The sequence below is a fragment of the Clarias gariepinus genome, chromosome 2 (genome assembly GCF_024256425.1).
Source record: "Clarias gariepinus isolate MV-2021 ecotype Netherlands chromosome 2, CGAR_prim_01v2, whole genome shotgun sequence".
NCBI classification, from domain to species: domain Eukaryota; kingdom Metazoa; phylum Chordata; class Actinopteri; order Siluriformes; family Clariidae; genus Clarias; species Clarias gariepinus.
The window spans coordinates 18,252,308-18,269,167 of NC_071101.1; the positions used below are offsets into that span (position 1 = coordinate 18,252,308).

General features: G+C 38.7%; 2 protein-coding genes across 3 annotated transcripts in view; both read right to left on the minus strand.

The window, feature by feature from the left end:
- Positions 1-2,093, minus strand: part of rassf7a (Ras association domain family member 7a) — a 33,559-nt gene extending 31,466 nt beyond the window's left edge. Inside the window, exon 1 of one of the 2 annotated variants that reach the window (XM_053483351.1) lies at positions 1,970-2,093. The gene's annotated coding sequence lies outside the window, so the exon portion shown is untranslated. The remainder of the gene's footprint in view (positions 1-1,969) is intronic. The other variant, XM_053483358.1, reaches the window with a different exon arrangement.
- A 2,845-nt stretch (positions 2,094-4,938) lies between these two features.
- On the minus strand, positions 4,939-16,225 carry lrrc56 (leucine rich repeat containing 56). The gene is made up of 13 exons (XM_053489653.1): positions 16,060-16,225; positions 15,341-15,492; positions 15,164-15,251; positions 14,078-14,138; positions 13,070-13,166; positions 10,744-10,941; positions 7,856-8,048; positions 7,535-7,729; positions 6,434-6,501; positions 6,166-6,311; positions 5,837-6,081; positions 5,440-5,749; positions 4,939-5,303 (listed from the first exon to the last, which is right to left on the minus strand). Exons 2-13 carry the CDS (start codon positions 15,476-15,478, stop codon positions 5,162-5,164), a joined length of 1,881 nt encoding a protein of 626 aa, XP_053345628.1. The 5' UTR covers positions 15,479-15,492; positions 16,060-16,225; the 3' UTR covers positions 4,939-5,161.
- Positions 16,226-16,860: the final 635 nt, after the last annotated feature.

Sequence of the window (16,860 nt, forward strand, 5' to 3'; positions counted from 1 at the left end):
ACAGCTGAGCCGGTTTTATCACTCATCCTCCCACATATGCCAAGTCCAAGCAGCTACCGAAATGACAAAAACAGAGCAGTGTCTGAATGAGGTCAAACATCGGCGGCATCGAAAGACAGTTAAGTGCTGGCCATTCTATGTGCGCCGACTCCTGCATATTTACATAATGTTACAGATTTAAGACACGGTTTGTGTGCATCATTTTGTCTCTCTGCTCTCTTTAATCCACACTAATCCTGTCTTACTGCTTACTCAGCACCTGGCACAGCATCACGTAATAGGATCCCAGACACTAAACAACATTCGACACATCTGTCAAACGCAATATATATTCATTATACAGTAAGCTCCAGTATTATCGGCTCTTTTTCTTCTTCAAAAAAAATTGCAATTCATGATAATTTTAGTTTATACACAATCACCTAAACAGCAGTATGGGAAAAAAATATTGAATTATTATTATTTTTTTTTTGTCACCCTGTAGAGTATTACAACACCACAGTTGAAGATGACCTCGAACCCTCTTTCATGCATAAAATTTTTTGGGGGGGTATCTTGATCCATCAATGTGCCATCCGGTGCATCATCGGGTAATGAACATTTCCCACCCTAGAGATATATCTGTCTGTCTTTCTGGGGCAGTTTCTTAAGAGGTTGGGTTACTAATTTGATGCTTGATTGTCAATTTGGAAATCTCAATTTCCAAAATTTCAGAGAATCAAACCCTGACCCTGAAGATGCAAGGTGGCAGTGCCAACCACTAAGCCACTGTGCCGCCCATGTGTTGATTACTTAATGGTTTTAATTACTTTAATTTAAACTCAATGGTTTCAACAGGTTTCAAATGCAGAGTTGAGCATGTATTGACCAACAACCATTTCTATATCTTTTTTGCCATCATTACCTTGTTGAAAGCCAGTTTTTACCATCCTGCTCTGATGTATCAAGGATTTACAACTATGTGCTTCAGTCTCATGACATGATCCATTTACTTGTTTTTGTCACAGGAAACCCAAGCGACCTGCAACAGACAGGCGTCCAGAGTAGTCTGGAATAGACACTGGCTCCACCGTGGCGCTGATTAGGATAAATCGGATACAGAAAGTGTGCGAGCGAGTAGGTAGTTTTTTCCAATTACAGTATGTGATCAGGAAATGTGAATCATTATGTGTAATCTTTAACCTGAACCACTCTTTTCGATTCATCTGGACAACCATGATCATGCACATAATCTATCTTCCGTCTGTAATTTCATCTCATCCACCATAAATATGCCAGTAGGTGCCCAGGGGTGAATCATGTTGCTCAGCGATCCGCATTCCATCTAGGGAGTATTCCTGCCTCATGTGTGGCGTTCCAGGAATGGACTCCACATCCACCAAGACAAAGTTTTTACTAAAAAAAATTAAGTTTTGGTCTTGTGGAAGGGTGCCAATAATTATGGAGGTAGCGTGAAGCTGTAAATGGGAACTCTCTGTTCGTTCCCAGGGAACAAAACACACCTTCAGCTACATCTCTCTCTCTCTTTCTCGCACACACACACACACACACACAGGACTCTCTCAAACAACTTCAGACAGAAGTGTGTGTGTGTGTGTGTGTGCTCAGCTACTACATAGTGTCAGGTAACCGGCTGAACCTAGCAAGCTGGGTTTTTAACAGGTGCACTGCTGCAGTTCATGACTAGCTAGTGCGGTAAACACAAAAAACGCATATCCACACACCAGTTTTCAAATTTAATGACGTGAGCTAATTTTTCTACCATACAGCCGTTAAGTTTAAAAAAAGCCGTTACCGTGAGCACAGAGACTGCATTAGTTTCCATGTACTGTACACTATTTTAGTCAACACATTTTGCCGTCGTGTCGCACTCAAATTACTCCGGTGCAGGAGTGGAAATATGAGCCTCTGGTGCCATTTTGGTTCAAGTGACAAAAAAAGATGAAGTGAAACATAGCTGTGAACTCACCAACTCACTCCTCTGGCCGCGTCTCTCTCCCTCTGAGGGACGCGCTGCTCTCTCAGCCACATCTAATGTAGCGAGCAGTAGCACGCGCTGCCCGTTGCCATGGCACCTCTTAAAGGGGAAGCTTTTTATTCTCTATTTACCAACTGCGTTAGTTACTTTTAAACATGCTAAACATTACAACACTCCAATGTTTGTCATGTGTTTAGAAATTCCGCTGATTAATTGTTAGTTTTTGCTCTATTCTTGTTATTCCTGTGAGAAATGATTGGTTGTGTCACGTTCTGACGTCACAGGTGGTTTGTGGCTACTCTTCTAGTGCTAGCATAATAGTAGTTAAAGCAATAAAACTATATATGTATATACAGTACCAGTTAAACACCTCCTAATTATCTGTGTGTGATTTGGAGAGAGAAAGAGATTTATTTTTAAATTCTAGAACGATACTGGATTTCTTTTTAAACTATGAAATGAGACATACTGTATGGCATTAGGTAATTAAGTAACAACAGCAGCAGTAATGTAAGAACAGTATTGTATCAAGTGCATTTGCAAAACCCATCAAGCGCCATGATGAAACCGGCTCTCATGAAGACCTTCCCAGAAAAGCAAGACCAAAAATCACCTCTGCTGCAGGGGAGATCCTTTACAGTTACCAGCCTCAAATTTTAACTCACCAACTAACAGCACCTCAGATTAGAGCCGTTATGGAGGCTTCCCAGAGCATAAGTAGCAGACACATCTCAATATCAACTTCAAAGGAGATTATGGCATATTTCGGATGCCTTCAGCAGTCTTTTCAATGTAGAAAAAAATAAAAATCAGGAAAGACCATTGAAATAGTAGGTGTATACAGGTTCAGGCTTATATGATTACCACAATGCTCAAATCTGATTGGTCAGCAGGTGTGCATCATCAAAGTTGAAACTAATAATAAGCTCATATAAAAACTTATAATGATATATAGAGAAATTAGTACTAGTAATAAGGAATTTACATGAGTAATTGTAATGGGTATTTATAATCAGTAATCATAATAGGAAAACCAATATAGAAGTAGTTGGGACAACAACAGTTTGACTCAAACTTCCAGCATTTAGTCCAGCTACACAAAGACAGGTACTTTTAGTTACAACTGTTACTGATTCATGAGTTGATTAGTGCAATGGTGAGCTCAAAGGAGTGATAATGATTAGAATGAAATTTAAATCTGGTTAAATGTATGAATAAGGAGGTAGGAAAGCTGTAAGGACTAAATTAGCAAAGCACTGCTCCATTGCTCACTTAACCTAAAGCTGAATCGATGGCTAAATTCCCCCAGGAAAATCTAACATCAGGTACTGGAATGCCACTGTGGGTATCACACTAAGGGTAATAAAAAAAAACCATTATCCAGTGTTAATAAAATGGATTTAAACATAAAAAAGGTGTCAAGTACAAAATGATCTTGTAAAAGGTGAATAATTGCAAAGACCAATGACCTTACATCTCTTGCATTGTTTAGGATTAATTAAAATGAAGAGATCATTAATCTAATAAAGCCTGAGTCAGATGTGGGTGTTCTGTGACATGTGTTCACTGCTCTTTGTTCCACACATCACTTACTGTAATTGTCATTTCTTTCACTTCAGTGTCCATATTAGCAATTATGCTGATATAAGACTGGATGTTTGTTCAAACATCCTGGTGTAAAATGTGTAAAATAAGCACTAATATTGTGTTATATATAAACTAAACTAAGAATCCACCAAATGAATAATTAAACCATTTATGCCTACAATGTTATACTGTCATTAAAGAAAAGAACTGAGTGTAAGTGAATAAAGACCAGTATTGATAATGGTGATTACTGCATGTATAGAACATTTTCATAGGCCAAGTTGATAGCTGTGAGTTAAACTCTTGCAAGCTTTGAGACAGGTGCTAATATTTGTTATGACAATCTTAACAATGTAACTGATTACCCACATAAAATGAGCTGGTTGCTAAATGAAACTGTTGGAGGAACTTGACTTTGTTGGAGAAGTTGAACACTATGTAGTCATGGCTGCTTATTTAAGTACAAATACAAAACAGCGCTTGTGTTGTTCCATCTTACGATGGTAGTGCATATTTGATTGACACAGACGCACACTTTGAAAGGTTTGAGGCACAGGATCAGACTTGTTCAAACATCCAACCTGGCACCAACATGAAATGCCATGTGAAGAGACAAGAAAGACCGGTGTTCCAGTCAAAACATTCACACTCGGAACAATGCTGCCGACTCCTTGTGCTGTACTGTCACCTGATATGAAATCTCTTTCACTGATGTAATACCGGCAATGAAAAGCAATATTTAAGATTGGAGATAACAAGACAAAACTTGAAACAAGACACTCTTACTTAATTGTGATGTTGAGATATAGCACTCAGATTTCATGATAAGCAGATGTGAAGCATTTCTGTAATATTGAATCCTTAATAATACTTCTATAAGGGCTTATATAGGTCTAAAATCTATGTTTGTAACCAAAGGATGATGGTGTTATTATTATGCATGTATGTTGTTTATTGAAGTAATGTATTACATACAGATGTCAGTTGGCTTGCTGCTCTCTTTCTTATAAAAGTAAGAAGGAAATCTCAAAAAGTCAAAACCAAGCATTAAGGATGTTGATATATTAGGATGAAAAAGCCACAATATAAATGTGGCATATTTCTAAAACTATTACACTGTTATCTATTAATTTAATTGTAAGTACTATCCTACAGTTTTGTCTTTATGTTGAAAACATCTATTATTTAACAGCAGTAAAGATCAGTATGTTGGCTTTCAAAGAGCATCCCCTAGTGGTGTATAAAATATCACTAAAAGTTCTGTCTAATCTGACTTCTTGATAACAGCATACTGTACATATAGCTTAAAGAAATGGTTAGTGAAGTCTTTTTTGGACAAATATTCATTTATTTTAAAACATTTTCCTGAGAAATTACATAGCAAGAAGATATTTTTTTCAATACACGATACAGTTTAGTGTCTTCGATTTCTTAATTAAGCCAAGCTGTAAGACACTGAGCCTGGCTGAGGGATGGTGCAGAACGTTCCTTTCTAACCACAGATCTTTCGTTCCATCAATCAGCCCACAAGCTCCTGCTTTATAATGTCCTCCAGTGAGAAATAAGCAGTCCACAATGTCTGAGAAGCAGAAGACTTCAGTCCAGGTGGCCACTTGCTTTACTTGGTAAGACAGGAGGTCTCTGCAGAGCAGCTCTTGCTGTATAAGGACGTAAGGGTGTTGACCTTTCAGGCATCACTGTGCGAATGAGCTTGCTGTTGGACAAACTAGACCCTGAACTAAAAAACAAAGCTTTACATTATTATTCATTAACATCTTGCAATAATGCATTATGCATAAAAATTGGCATGTTAAAGTAATAATTTTATGGCGCTTTATATATTTGTTGCTGTTTAAAAAACATATAAAACATACCAGCATTCTCTCTGTGGAGTGGTTCCTGGGCTGGAGCCTGGTCTGTGAGGTATATAAGTGAACTGAGGTGGGGCAGGTTGCATTTTTATTTCCCCAGGGCACAGATCCTTATGGTTCATATCTTTTGATGCTGTTTTATCTGATGTAATAGTTTCCTTGGCAAGCTTTTGCATACCATCCCCCATGTTAGTGATTTTAAATCTGCGGGCTCGAATCTCTGCTATCCTCTTGCCGGTAGAGGGCACTGCAGATCTGGGTGGTGGGGACGGTCCCACAGTGTGGTCTAATAAAGACGAGAGCCTGGACATCTCTACAAAAACAGCACCAGAAATATAAGGCATATCCGATTATTTAAACGTGAATCCAAGAGGGTATAAGAAGAAGTAAAATAAGGTACCAGGAGAAGGAGACTGGAACAAGGAATCAGGTGACTGAGTATCTCTGTGGCGAGTCTTTCGTCCTTCTTGGGATTCCTCTTGGGATTCGTCTTCTTTGTCACTTACAAGACTGAGACCATGAGCTCCTTCATCAAATTCATTACTGCTGTCTTTATTTTCATCATCATCAACATCACTGTCATCATCACTATGTACAATTCTCATCACCTGTGGCTTGCGGTCACTCTCAATAGCCAAAAGTCGTCTATCAAGTAATAAAAGACATGCACAATAAATATAGCAAGCAAAGAAATCTAACATACCAAGTGTGCATAAAAAACATGATTACTTGTTATGTTCTTTCCTCCAGGCTCTGAGTTCTTCGAACACATCACTGCGGTCCTGACTGCTAGTTTCTTCAACATCATAAGTGTGCTCAGGGAGATAAGTACTTAGCTGAGTACAGGGTCTGGAGAAAGAGCTGGGGCCTTGAAGCTAAAATAGAAAAACATTGAAACATGTTTTGATCAGCTTTTTTATATCTCTCTTGTTTAAGTCACCTTTTTACTTTCATACCCCTAAGGTTGCAATATTTACACTTGTAGTGGTAACACTACCTTAATTTTCTGTCGTCGTGCCCGAATGGCCTGAAGAGGATTCCCACAGAAGAGAACTCTTCCCACCCCTTGGGAGAGAAATAAAAATAGAAATAAAAATGAGAAACTAAAACAAAAAAAAAAAATCTGTTCTTACAAGTATTAGATAGGATCTGAGATTCCTCCAAATCCTTTAAACTTTTTAAAAAATGTCTTTGGGATCATAATATCTTGTTTATAATTGAACCATAGGTGTCTTGAATTATTAAAGCTAGTCTTTCAAAAATGTCCTGGGAAACTTTAATTAACTCCAAGTAGCATCGTTACTAATAATTTGCAATTAACACTACCACTTTAAATCAAAGTACCATTAATTTTTTTACTAAATTCTCTTAAATTTCTTTACTCCTTCTTGCTTTCTTTATTTAATCATATTTGTGCTGTTTCCATGTGAAGATTCCTTTATAAATTTTACTGTACATATTTTTTATCTTCATCCATTTTTAGATTTTTATAACAGAGTATTGGTTTCATGCTTTTCTAAGGAGATGATTGCGAAATTCTTTTTAAGACATAAGAAAATCAAAGAACCCGGTCATTAAAACAGTGGGGTAACAAGACTTAATTTATTTCTGTTTAATGCAGCCCAAGCAAATGAGAACATGATCGTCTCTTATATTATGAGGCACAAACCTCTGATATGTGCAACAGTTTTCATTATACCAGAGTGCTACTGAATTGCCAAATGTGATGAAATGGTGTTGATGAAATTGGCAATAATGCTTTATGCAATCTGAACATGAATGCTCTTGTCTTAATACTGTATTGTTTCTATAGTAACAAATAACAGAGGAACTTACAAGGACATTCAAGTCAAACCATGAAACCGCTTGTAAATAAAGATATAAAACCGACTGACAACTAGATTTTTTTAAGAAGATGCTTATTTAGCACCTTTAAATGATTATCCAATGAAAGTGTTCAATAAATTTAATATGTAAAGCTATAACTTTAAGCTAATGTGGGAATTGCGGTTTAAAACTGCAATAATGCAAGTGATAACAGGAACTTATTTTGTAGGCAAACCACAAGGTTAAATTATTAATATGTAAGAACACTCACCGTGTGTCAAATCACTGGTCTCATAGTCTGGAGTATCTGCATCCGAGTCAGCTGAACTTGGTCTGGAGCTGATAGAGGATGAAGATGGCCTGGCAGTGCCCGGAGGACTGAGAGGACTCCTGTATCCCATACTGGTGCCTGGCCGCTGGGTGGAACTGGGTCGTGAAAAGTCACACACACTTGCACTTCTTAATTCTATATACATAAAAAACAATAGTATTTACTTTTATGACCTTGTTTTTACGAGAATGCTGAAATCAAGTATAAAAACAAAACACAAACACCTGCTTCAAGAATGTATTGATTGGCTCATTAAATTACCCATGAGCTCCAGGCAGTCATTGCCACTGTCTATAATGGAGTTAGTGTCTTTAATGGACTCTCTAAGCAGAGCCCAGTCCTCCTTCAGAGTGCTTGAGTAGCGAAACTCTTCATCTTCTGCTGGAGCATCATCCAGGATTTGAAGCTGTGGAATTAGCTTCCTCACAGCAGACCTGTAGTTGTACTCAGACACCTGTCAATCAAATAGACTCAACTCTAGGATCTATTTTACACAATGGAAAAACCTCCAAAAAGTCTCAAAAACCAAGCCACACACTTAACGACATTATAAAAGATGATTAGACTAAAGTGAGGTGGAATCAAGAGTTGCATCAAAGGTTCAAGTGACACCTTGGGTCTGTGTGTTTGGTGGGATTCCTCCGTCTACTCCGGTTTCCTCCCACAGTGAAAAGACATACAGATTAGATTAACTGTTGTTTCTGTAGTGTGTAAGTGTTTTCAAATTGCCCGTAGTGTGTAAGTGTGTGTGCCTTGCGATGGATTGGCACCCCACCCAGGGTGTACCCTGCCTCGTGCCTCGAGTCCCCTGGGACTCCCCTGTACAGGATAAACAGTATAGAGAACAAATTAGAAAGAGCGAGAGAGAGAGAGAGAGAGAGAGAGAGAGAGAGAGAAGGCTAAGGTGCATGTCAGTTGGATGAATGTCCTTGTCACTGTGAAAACATGATTTGTCCTTCAAGGTGACTGTCATAAATACACCTCCAGCTACTGAACAGGACACTTTATCAGGTGAACTGCTGAGAGATGTGGAATGTAGCAAATGAGGTATAAGCATACAGTAGAGGAATATTCCCGGTGTCTGTATGTTTTCTCATAAACATCAAAGAAAATGTGTGGCACAATTCTGTCACAAACATGTTTAGGGTTAGAGAATGATGAACAAGAGCTACAATTGTGAGAATCCTTTCAAATGCACATCTGAATGACAGGGGGAGAGAATAGAAGAAAGGCAAATGCATGATCTCTTATTCACCATGAGAGCTAATGCATATTTTGCACTCTGTCCTGACTGTGTGTTTCATTTTTCATCCTTTCTAAAGAGGCGTTAAAATAAACTGATGACTATGAAACCATAGGAAGGCTTGAAATCAAATAAAATTCGAGTGCTTCTTTTGAAATGTGTATTTTCAAATATTGCATGAATTATTTTAACAAACTTACACTAGCCATTACAAATTTAGTTGAATAGACTAAATAAACGTTTATTTAGTTTATTCAGTTTAGCAGCCATACAGCCATAGTTTATGGCTGTTTTTTTTTTTATCTATCATGTCTGCCATGACGTTCTTGAGATTTTTCTTATGGATACAGCCTGGCATGGCGAGATCAAACATCAGACAGCAGCTTTCATTTCCCTGCAGGAGCTAATTGCATTTCGGTGACCTGCAGAGCCATTATGGCACTGTCCCTCGAGGTCAGTGTGCAAAAACATACAGTAAGAAGGTGACACTCAGGCACAAAGTAGGTTGTATGCCATCATGACACATGTTCAGACTGCGCAGTGCAAGGCTCTCGCTCAGCAAGCATTTCTCAATCAATAAAATGGTGAGGTAGTGCACTGATGGTCCTGAATATAGATTTTGATTTAATGCTGCGGCATGGCCAGTAGTGACTGATGTGGTAGCACTATTGAGCTCAACCCCTGAGAAGCTCAGGCGCAAACTAAATCACACACTCTCTCCATATTTGCTCATAAAACAGTAACAAAAAGCCTGCTAAAAGTATGAAAATAATTTCAATTATGTTCATTTTAAATAACAAATAAATGCTTTTGTTATTATGCCAGTGAAATGGATTTATTACCTGTGGTAAAAAAAAAAAAAAAAAAAACATATTTAGAGCGGATAAAAAACTTGTCAGGAAAAACTATATGACCAACCTATTAAGGAAATTATTTAACCATTACATACAATATATTCTTAACTGTAGGGTTACAATTGTGGGGTTACCTGAGATTACTGTAGATAATAGGTCACATGAGATTTTTACTAGCAATTATTACAGACTTCAATACAGATTTTAATATAATACGTAAAATGGAAACCTTTCACTAAACTAGATTATTTTATAAATTTAGAGTACATTTTTAGCCCATTTTACATCAGACCACAGCAGTGCCCTCTCTATCATAAGCCAATGTTATTCAAAGTGGTGGTTGGCATGTAAATAAAAGTGTCTATTTATGCATAAACTCTACCGCTGGGTGTGTTTTCTAGCTAGTGAGCAGTGAGAACAAACTACTGTATATTTTATTCTGTAGTCTTACAGTACCACCACATGCTCTGACAGGAGTGTAAATGTGTTTTGTATTAACATTCAATCACCATCCATTTTAATAGGAACACATACAGTTAGTCCATCAGCCAATTCTGTGACAGTGGCACAATGTATAAAAGATATAATACAGATACAGGTCAAGAGAAACAGAAGAATAAAGAAAAGCATAATCTCTGGAATGTGGCATGTTTGCTGGTGCCAGGTAAGCTTGTATTTCATATTCTCCTGATGTCTTGGAAAGAATATGATACCTCATATAATCATTGACTACAGTTGTGGAGAACAGAAAAGCATCTCAGAATGTAGAATACATTGAAACGTGATATGGATGGGCTACAAGAGCAGAAGACGACATCCTATTTCATTCCCGTTACCTAAAAAATAGAATCTGAGGCTATCGTAGGCATAAACATATACATTATACAGTAGTAATAATTACATAAAATCTGTGACTGAAAGAGCATGGTCAAAAAGAGCAACAGAACATGTAATCAGTGGTCTTTGTTGGTCATTTTTGCAAAGCACACTGTATACTAGGTAGAAGATTAGTTGAGAAACATGCACTAATAATAAATTTGGCATTGCTGTACCTGTGATGCTCCAGGACGGGGACAGATGCATACAGGGTTTCCCTCCAATGTCAGGATTTTTAGCTTCCCACACAGACCCAGGTACTGAACTTGAACCAGGTCGTCCACATCATTCCCCTCGAGATCCACCAGCTCCAGCTGTTCCAGCATGCATACTTGACTTAGGTCTGACACATTATTGTAGGCCACGTATAGCTCCTGAGAGAAAAGAACAAAGCAGCATGGGTAAAAATCACAAGTGCTGGTACAAATCAAACATGTACAATATGTCATCATGAATTTATTAGAGCACATTTTTTTTTCTCACAACAGAACCACTTATAGTAAAAAAGATTATAATTTTACTTTCATCTTTAAGTGGTTAATGATTTAACTGCAACCTTTTTCTGAAAGAGAATCTGTAGGACAGAACTGTTCCATTTGTGTCAGCATGCTGTGGCGTTCTGAGAACAGCTGGCCTTCCTGGGAAGAACCTTTCCTGTTGACCAGGTCAAAGGCCTTAGTCTGCTCTATGAACATCATGTACAGCAGCTGGCCTTGCTCTTTGCACTTCGCTTGAAGCTGGTGGAAGGACAAGATTGTGTCTCAGTTGTTGACTTGTCTGCCCCGAACCAACATTAGGATTCTAAGTACGCACAATCTAAGTAGCTGCAGCTTGTTAAGGAGGATGCGCGTGTTCACTTTTCCAAAGATACTAAGGGGGGAAATCCCGTTGTTATTACTGTAGCCACTGCGGACACCCTTGGTCATGTAAAATGTCAAAATGGTGGTATCTTGCATATCTTGTGGGACGGCAGCTTCTTCTGCTCATACAGCAGCTAAAGCAATGACAGATCCTTCATAGACTCCTTCCCCATCATCAGTGGTTTTAAGCAAGGCTGCATGTTGGCAGATGGCCTTTTTGGGACCATCTTTTCCTATCCTAAACTATTGACTCATCTGTTGATGGTATCTGCCTGCACACCAGGTCCGATGAGAAGCTATTTTACCCAGCAATTCTGAATTCAAAAACTAAGGTAAGGTCAGTGCTCATTAGAGAGATGTTTGCTGCTGATGACACAGCCCGTGTTACCCACATCAAGGATGCTGTTCAGAGATTAGCTAATTGCATAGGCTACATTTGCAAATAGACTCCACATATGCCTGAAGAAGACCATCGTCAGTGCACAAGACATCAGTGCCTCCACCTCCATCAGAATTGGCAATGTCACCCTGGAAGCCACAGACAACTTTACTTACTTATGGTCAACAATCAGCAACACTCTCTCGCTCAATACCGAACTTGAAAGATGGCTTGGGAAGTCAGCGTCATGGCTAAACTCACTAAAAGGAAGTAGGAGAATAAAGGAGAATAAAGCTGACCAAAGACATCAACATCCAAGTCTTCCAGGCCTGTGCTCTCGTGTCCTTACTCTATGGAAGTGAGACCTGAAGCAATAACTGTACGTGAGGCAAGAGATAAAAGATGAGCTCCACATGCCACTTGTCTCTTACAAATCAGTCGGCAGGACCATAACCACACAGTGACATCCTGCGGCACACCAAAATTCTTAGCATGTATTATGGGTTAAACCAATGCCAAATTCTATTACTGATATATCTTTGGCACATAGGGAATGGGAGGCTTCAAAAAGACATTCTCTACAGCTTACTACTGGGACCAAAGGAGTAGGTCACCCTCACTTCAGCTCAGCAACGCTTGTGAGAGTGACCTGAAAGCCTGCACCAGTGTCAGACTGTCTGCAAGGGCACTGGGGATGCAGATATGAGGAGGTGTCTACTCACTGCAGAGAAGATGGAGTAAAAGAAGTATGCTGCAGAACCCCATTGCTACCCAGGCTTCTCTCAGTATGTTTTTATCGACTGCAAAAAAGATTGCGACCCATGAATTGGTCAGCACAGATGCTAAAAACCTCTATCCAACTATCGAACCAGTCAGGACAATGAGTCTGTAGTTTCCCATCAAGGATTTTTCACTTTCGCCATATTTTCCCTAAAATTTGTCTTTTTTTCAGGTAAATAAACATTCTATAGCAAACCCTACAAAAGTATGACTCCCTTTTTAGAAAGGGATTTAACCATATGTAGTACCCCACTAGGAAGCTTTAAATACTTACCTACCAATACTACTACCGCCCACTGTAGACAGGACACAGGGATACTGTATGATCTGCAAGTGTGGCCTTGGAGGAAATACTCAATGGAGAGTCTATATGTGTTTCAATTCTAAATTTCCTCTAATGTCCACCAAACTTTTTCCACTATATCTCTAAACAAGGATAAAAAACAAAGTAAGAATTGTTTATTGTATAAATGCAGTGATTACCTTAAGCGAGGATAGTGAGGCGAGACCTTCCAAGTCACCTAGGCCACATCGAACCAGGGAGAGAACTTGGAGGTGGGACAGAGTGATTCCAAGATCCCTGAGGAAACAAAGAAAACAATGAACAGCTATTTCTCTATGCTTTCCCTGCAATCTGCTCTCATCCTCTTCCCTCAGCCATGCTTTGGATATCTCTACCTCACCACCCTCCCCCTTTGCCCCAGACTCCCAGTGCAGGAAATGCTATCATGTCTTTCAAATCCCTTCAGCTCTGAGGTGTCGCTCACCCGTCTCGTCACTCCCACCACTCCTTACATCTGGCTTTGTCAGTAACCACCACATAAAGCATTAAATTACTTCAATTTTATGGGTGTCAATATTATTTTTAAAGTCGTCCTAAAATTAAAGGGAGCTGTGTGGAATCTTATTATTAATCATTTAGGATTAAAACAGTCTGCTAAATTATCATTCACTAGAGTTAGAAAGACAGCGTTTATTGCTGGTTCTGACTCCACCTGTTTCCATTTCTCTTTTAAACACATAAATATACACATTACACATGTTTACACATGTTCTCTCCATTTGTAAAAGTGTCAACTGAACCTGTTCTCCAGATGGGTCGAGGCTTCAAAACCATCCACCGAGACATGGGATCAATCCCTAACTACGCAACAACACCACTTTCAGGAAATGGGATTTACTGTCCTCTGAAACACAGGGCCACAACCCATCATGAGCCTGTCCCAATGGGAAAATAAAGGCCTTGCACCTGTGCCAGATCACAGGCATCATTCTTCAATGTTTGATTCATTGAAAACAGTTCCAAGAGCACACACAACCCATGGGAAGAGCAACAAAGAATTTCATAATTTCTGCATCAGATTGCTATTCTTCCTGTTTTTGTTTTTTTTCTTCAGAAATATTGTTGAATTAACATGGGCAGCATCTCTACAAGTTTGGCCTACTTTGTTAGGAGAACTCTACCGCAAAAGTTAAAGGAGAAAACCTTACCGCACAGATAAGATCAAACTGTTGTTCATTTTCAGCTGCACAAGATTGGGCAAATGAACACCTGCAATATGACAACATAATAAAACCATCTCTTAAAACATTGCTTATTAACACAAAACATTTCCACAGAGAGGGATGATTCATCTTTTTAACATTATTGACTTCCGTCTTGCTAGAGAGCATTGAGCAATCATGGATTTCCAGGGTCAAGAAAATTCTTCAAGTATATGTACTGTAATTGGGAACAGAAATGTAAGATGTTACATAGTGCAGCTGTTACAATAGAAACACACATCTGATCATAGCAGAGATCCAGAAATGGTATTAGGCTGAAAAGTTGGTGATGTAATGGGCCATGGTACCGCCTCACAACGCCAAGATCACTGGATCTTGATCTCAGGTTCCTGCCTATGTTGAGTTTCTTTGTTCTATCTATATCTGAGTGGGTTTTCTTTGGGTTCTTTGGTATCTTCTGCAAGTAGTTGGACTGGAAATTCTAACTTGCCCCTAACTATGAATGTATGTGTATAGTACTACACATATGATTAGAAGGGTGTGTTTCTGTCTCATGCCCAGTAGTCCTCGGGTAGGTTTTGGATCGACTGTGACCGTGACCAGGATAAATTGATTACTGAATGTAAATAAATGAAAATTTGTCTGCTGATAGCAATGAATGGAATCAGAACATTCATAGGTGTGCACAGTAATATTTACATGGATATCCATTCTATTTTTCTGTACCGTTTATCCTGTGTACAGGGTCGTAAGAGCCCAGATCCTATCCCAGCAGACTTAGACGGGGGACAGCCTGCACAGGGTGCCAATCCGTTGCAGGGTGTGGACACACACACACAAAACGGGCTATTTAGAAACGCCAGTTAGCCTTATCTGCATGTCTTGGAACAGTTAAAGGAAACCGGAGTACTCGGAGGAAACCCACCAAGCAAGGGTAGAACACGAAAATTTAGACCCAAGGCAGGAATCAAACCCTCAACCCTATAGGCGTGAGGCCAGAGCGATACCCACTACGTCATTATGCTATCCCTATACATAAGTCTTTGAAAATGGCAAAAAAATTTATCTCACCAAAATTTCCCAAGATAGTTTGCCGGGTGTCAACACACATCTCCAAGCTTGTGACCTGCTGTAGATCATCACATCCAGACAGCTTTTTCTGTAGAGCCATTAATAAACACAGCTTGTTGTTCAGTCTTCACAATTAGAATAAACACAACCTGTGGCATTCCCAGAATTCAGACTTACCAACTTTGCAGGAGAGAGGTAAATATCAAAAAGCAGCTCTGAGTCATTGACAATCGCAGGATTTGGGTTTATTGGCCCAAATCCCTCAAACTCTGTCACAGAAGAATGAGCCGTTCCTGAACGGCGAACCAGATTCATCTTCTCTTACCAGCCTAAAAAAAAATTATCCATGATATTGCATATACAGCAGGTTTGTGTGGAAACATTTATTCATTGCAGTAGCAGTATGAAACTCATGAAAAAACAGAACATCAACTTCAGTCTCTACATTGATCTTTTAAATTATATGAACACTAAGCATTTTTGCACACTAAGTTGTAGGTCTAAGTTGTTGTTAGGATTTCGGCTGCTCTCGTCCCAGCGGACCATCCAATCTGTACACAACGTAGCACAGGTTTTTTTTTTTTATTATCACGATTTGCGATAAAAACATTGTTTAATACCCATAGTCAATTTTTATGGGGTGTTTCCTGCATCCATTCATGCATCCATTATATATTTTTTTGTTTTTTCTCTTTCCACTAAGAGTATTTGATAAAGACAAAATTATCCTGAATTATAAAAATGAACTACCTTCACTCTTGTTTTATTTGAATAGTGCATATTATACAAAGCACCTATACACTACCTATATATAAGGTTATAAGATCATTAATGACAAATGTATAACCTTGTATGCAGTTAGTGGATTAATATTGTTAGTTAGCCACCTCACTTACCTAGAGAAATCTCTCCACCGATTTTAAAGACATTTCTGTTGACACGTCACGTTTTCAAAACAGTTGGATTCAAAATGTATACTTTATCAGTATCAGTAAATTCTACATATATTTTCGTCTAACATTTTAATTATATTCCCAGTGTTTTGCAAGCTATCTAGTTGGATAACGCTGCTGGAGCAAGCGAGGAAAGTTTGCTTGACAACAGGAACGTTCCTTCCTGGATACGGTGCGACAGAGTGCAGGGGCTGCTGGGAAATGTAGTCTGATTTTAGCTAGGGAGAAAGTGTAAAAGTTTCTATTTATTTATGTATTTATTTACTAAAATGTTTTCAGGTAGTTAAAAACCTGAAACTGTTCCAATATAATATCAACATTTATATCATATATAAAAATGTAAATAGTAAAAAAACATAAAATAAATCAAAGTAAAGATTGTGTAAAACAAGAATTTTGTCATATTTTCCACCTCTATTTAGGCAGATGTCTATGCCAATCTCAGAAAACATGCTGGTAGAATTGTGCAATACGTTTCTTGTGTAATCAGTATTTCCTCAAAATGTTCCTCAGAGAACATTAAGGTTAGCCACTGCTGGTGGAGCCAGTGCGATGCACTGGGCAAGGTTCTTGCTAAAAAAGATTAGGTCCTGGAATTTACGTGAGTGTTACTCTGACTAGCACCACCTATTTAAACATTGCTGCAGACCAAGTTACAACCCTTCATGGCAATAATATTCCCTAATACTAGTGGCCTCTTTCAGCAGGATGATGCATCATGACACACTGCAAGAAATTGCTCAG

Coding starts and splice junctions, on each gene's coding strand:
- lrrc56 (XM_053489653.1), bottom strand. CDS start 15,478: ATGAATCTGGTTCGCCGTTCAGGAACGGCTCATTCTTCTGTGACAGAG. Junction 10,942..13,069: donor CCTCACTATCCTCGCTTAAG/GTAATCACTGCA, acceptor CTTTTCTCTCAG/GAGCTATACGTGGCCTACAA. Junction 6,312..6,433: donor CACGACGACAGAAAATTAAG/GTAGTGTTACCA, acceptor TTTCTATTTTAG/CTTCAAGGCCCCAGCTCTTT.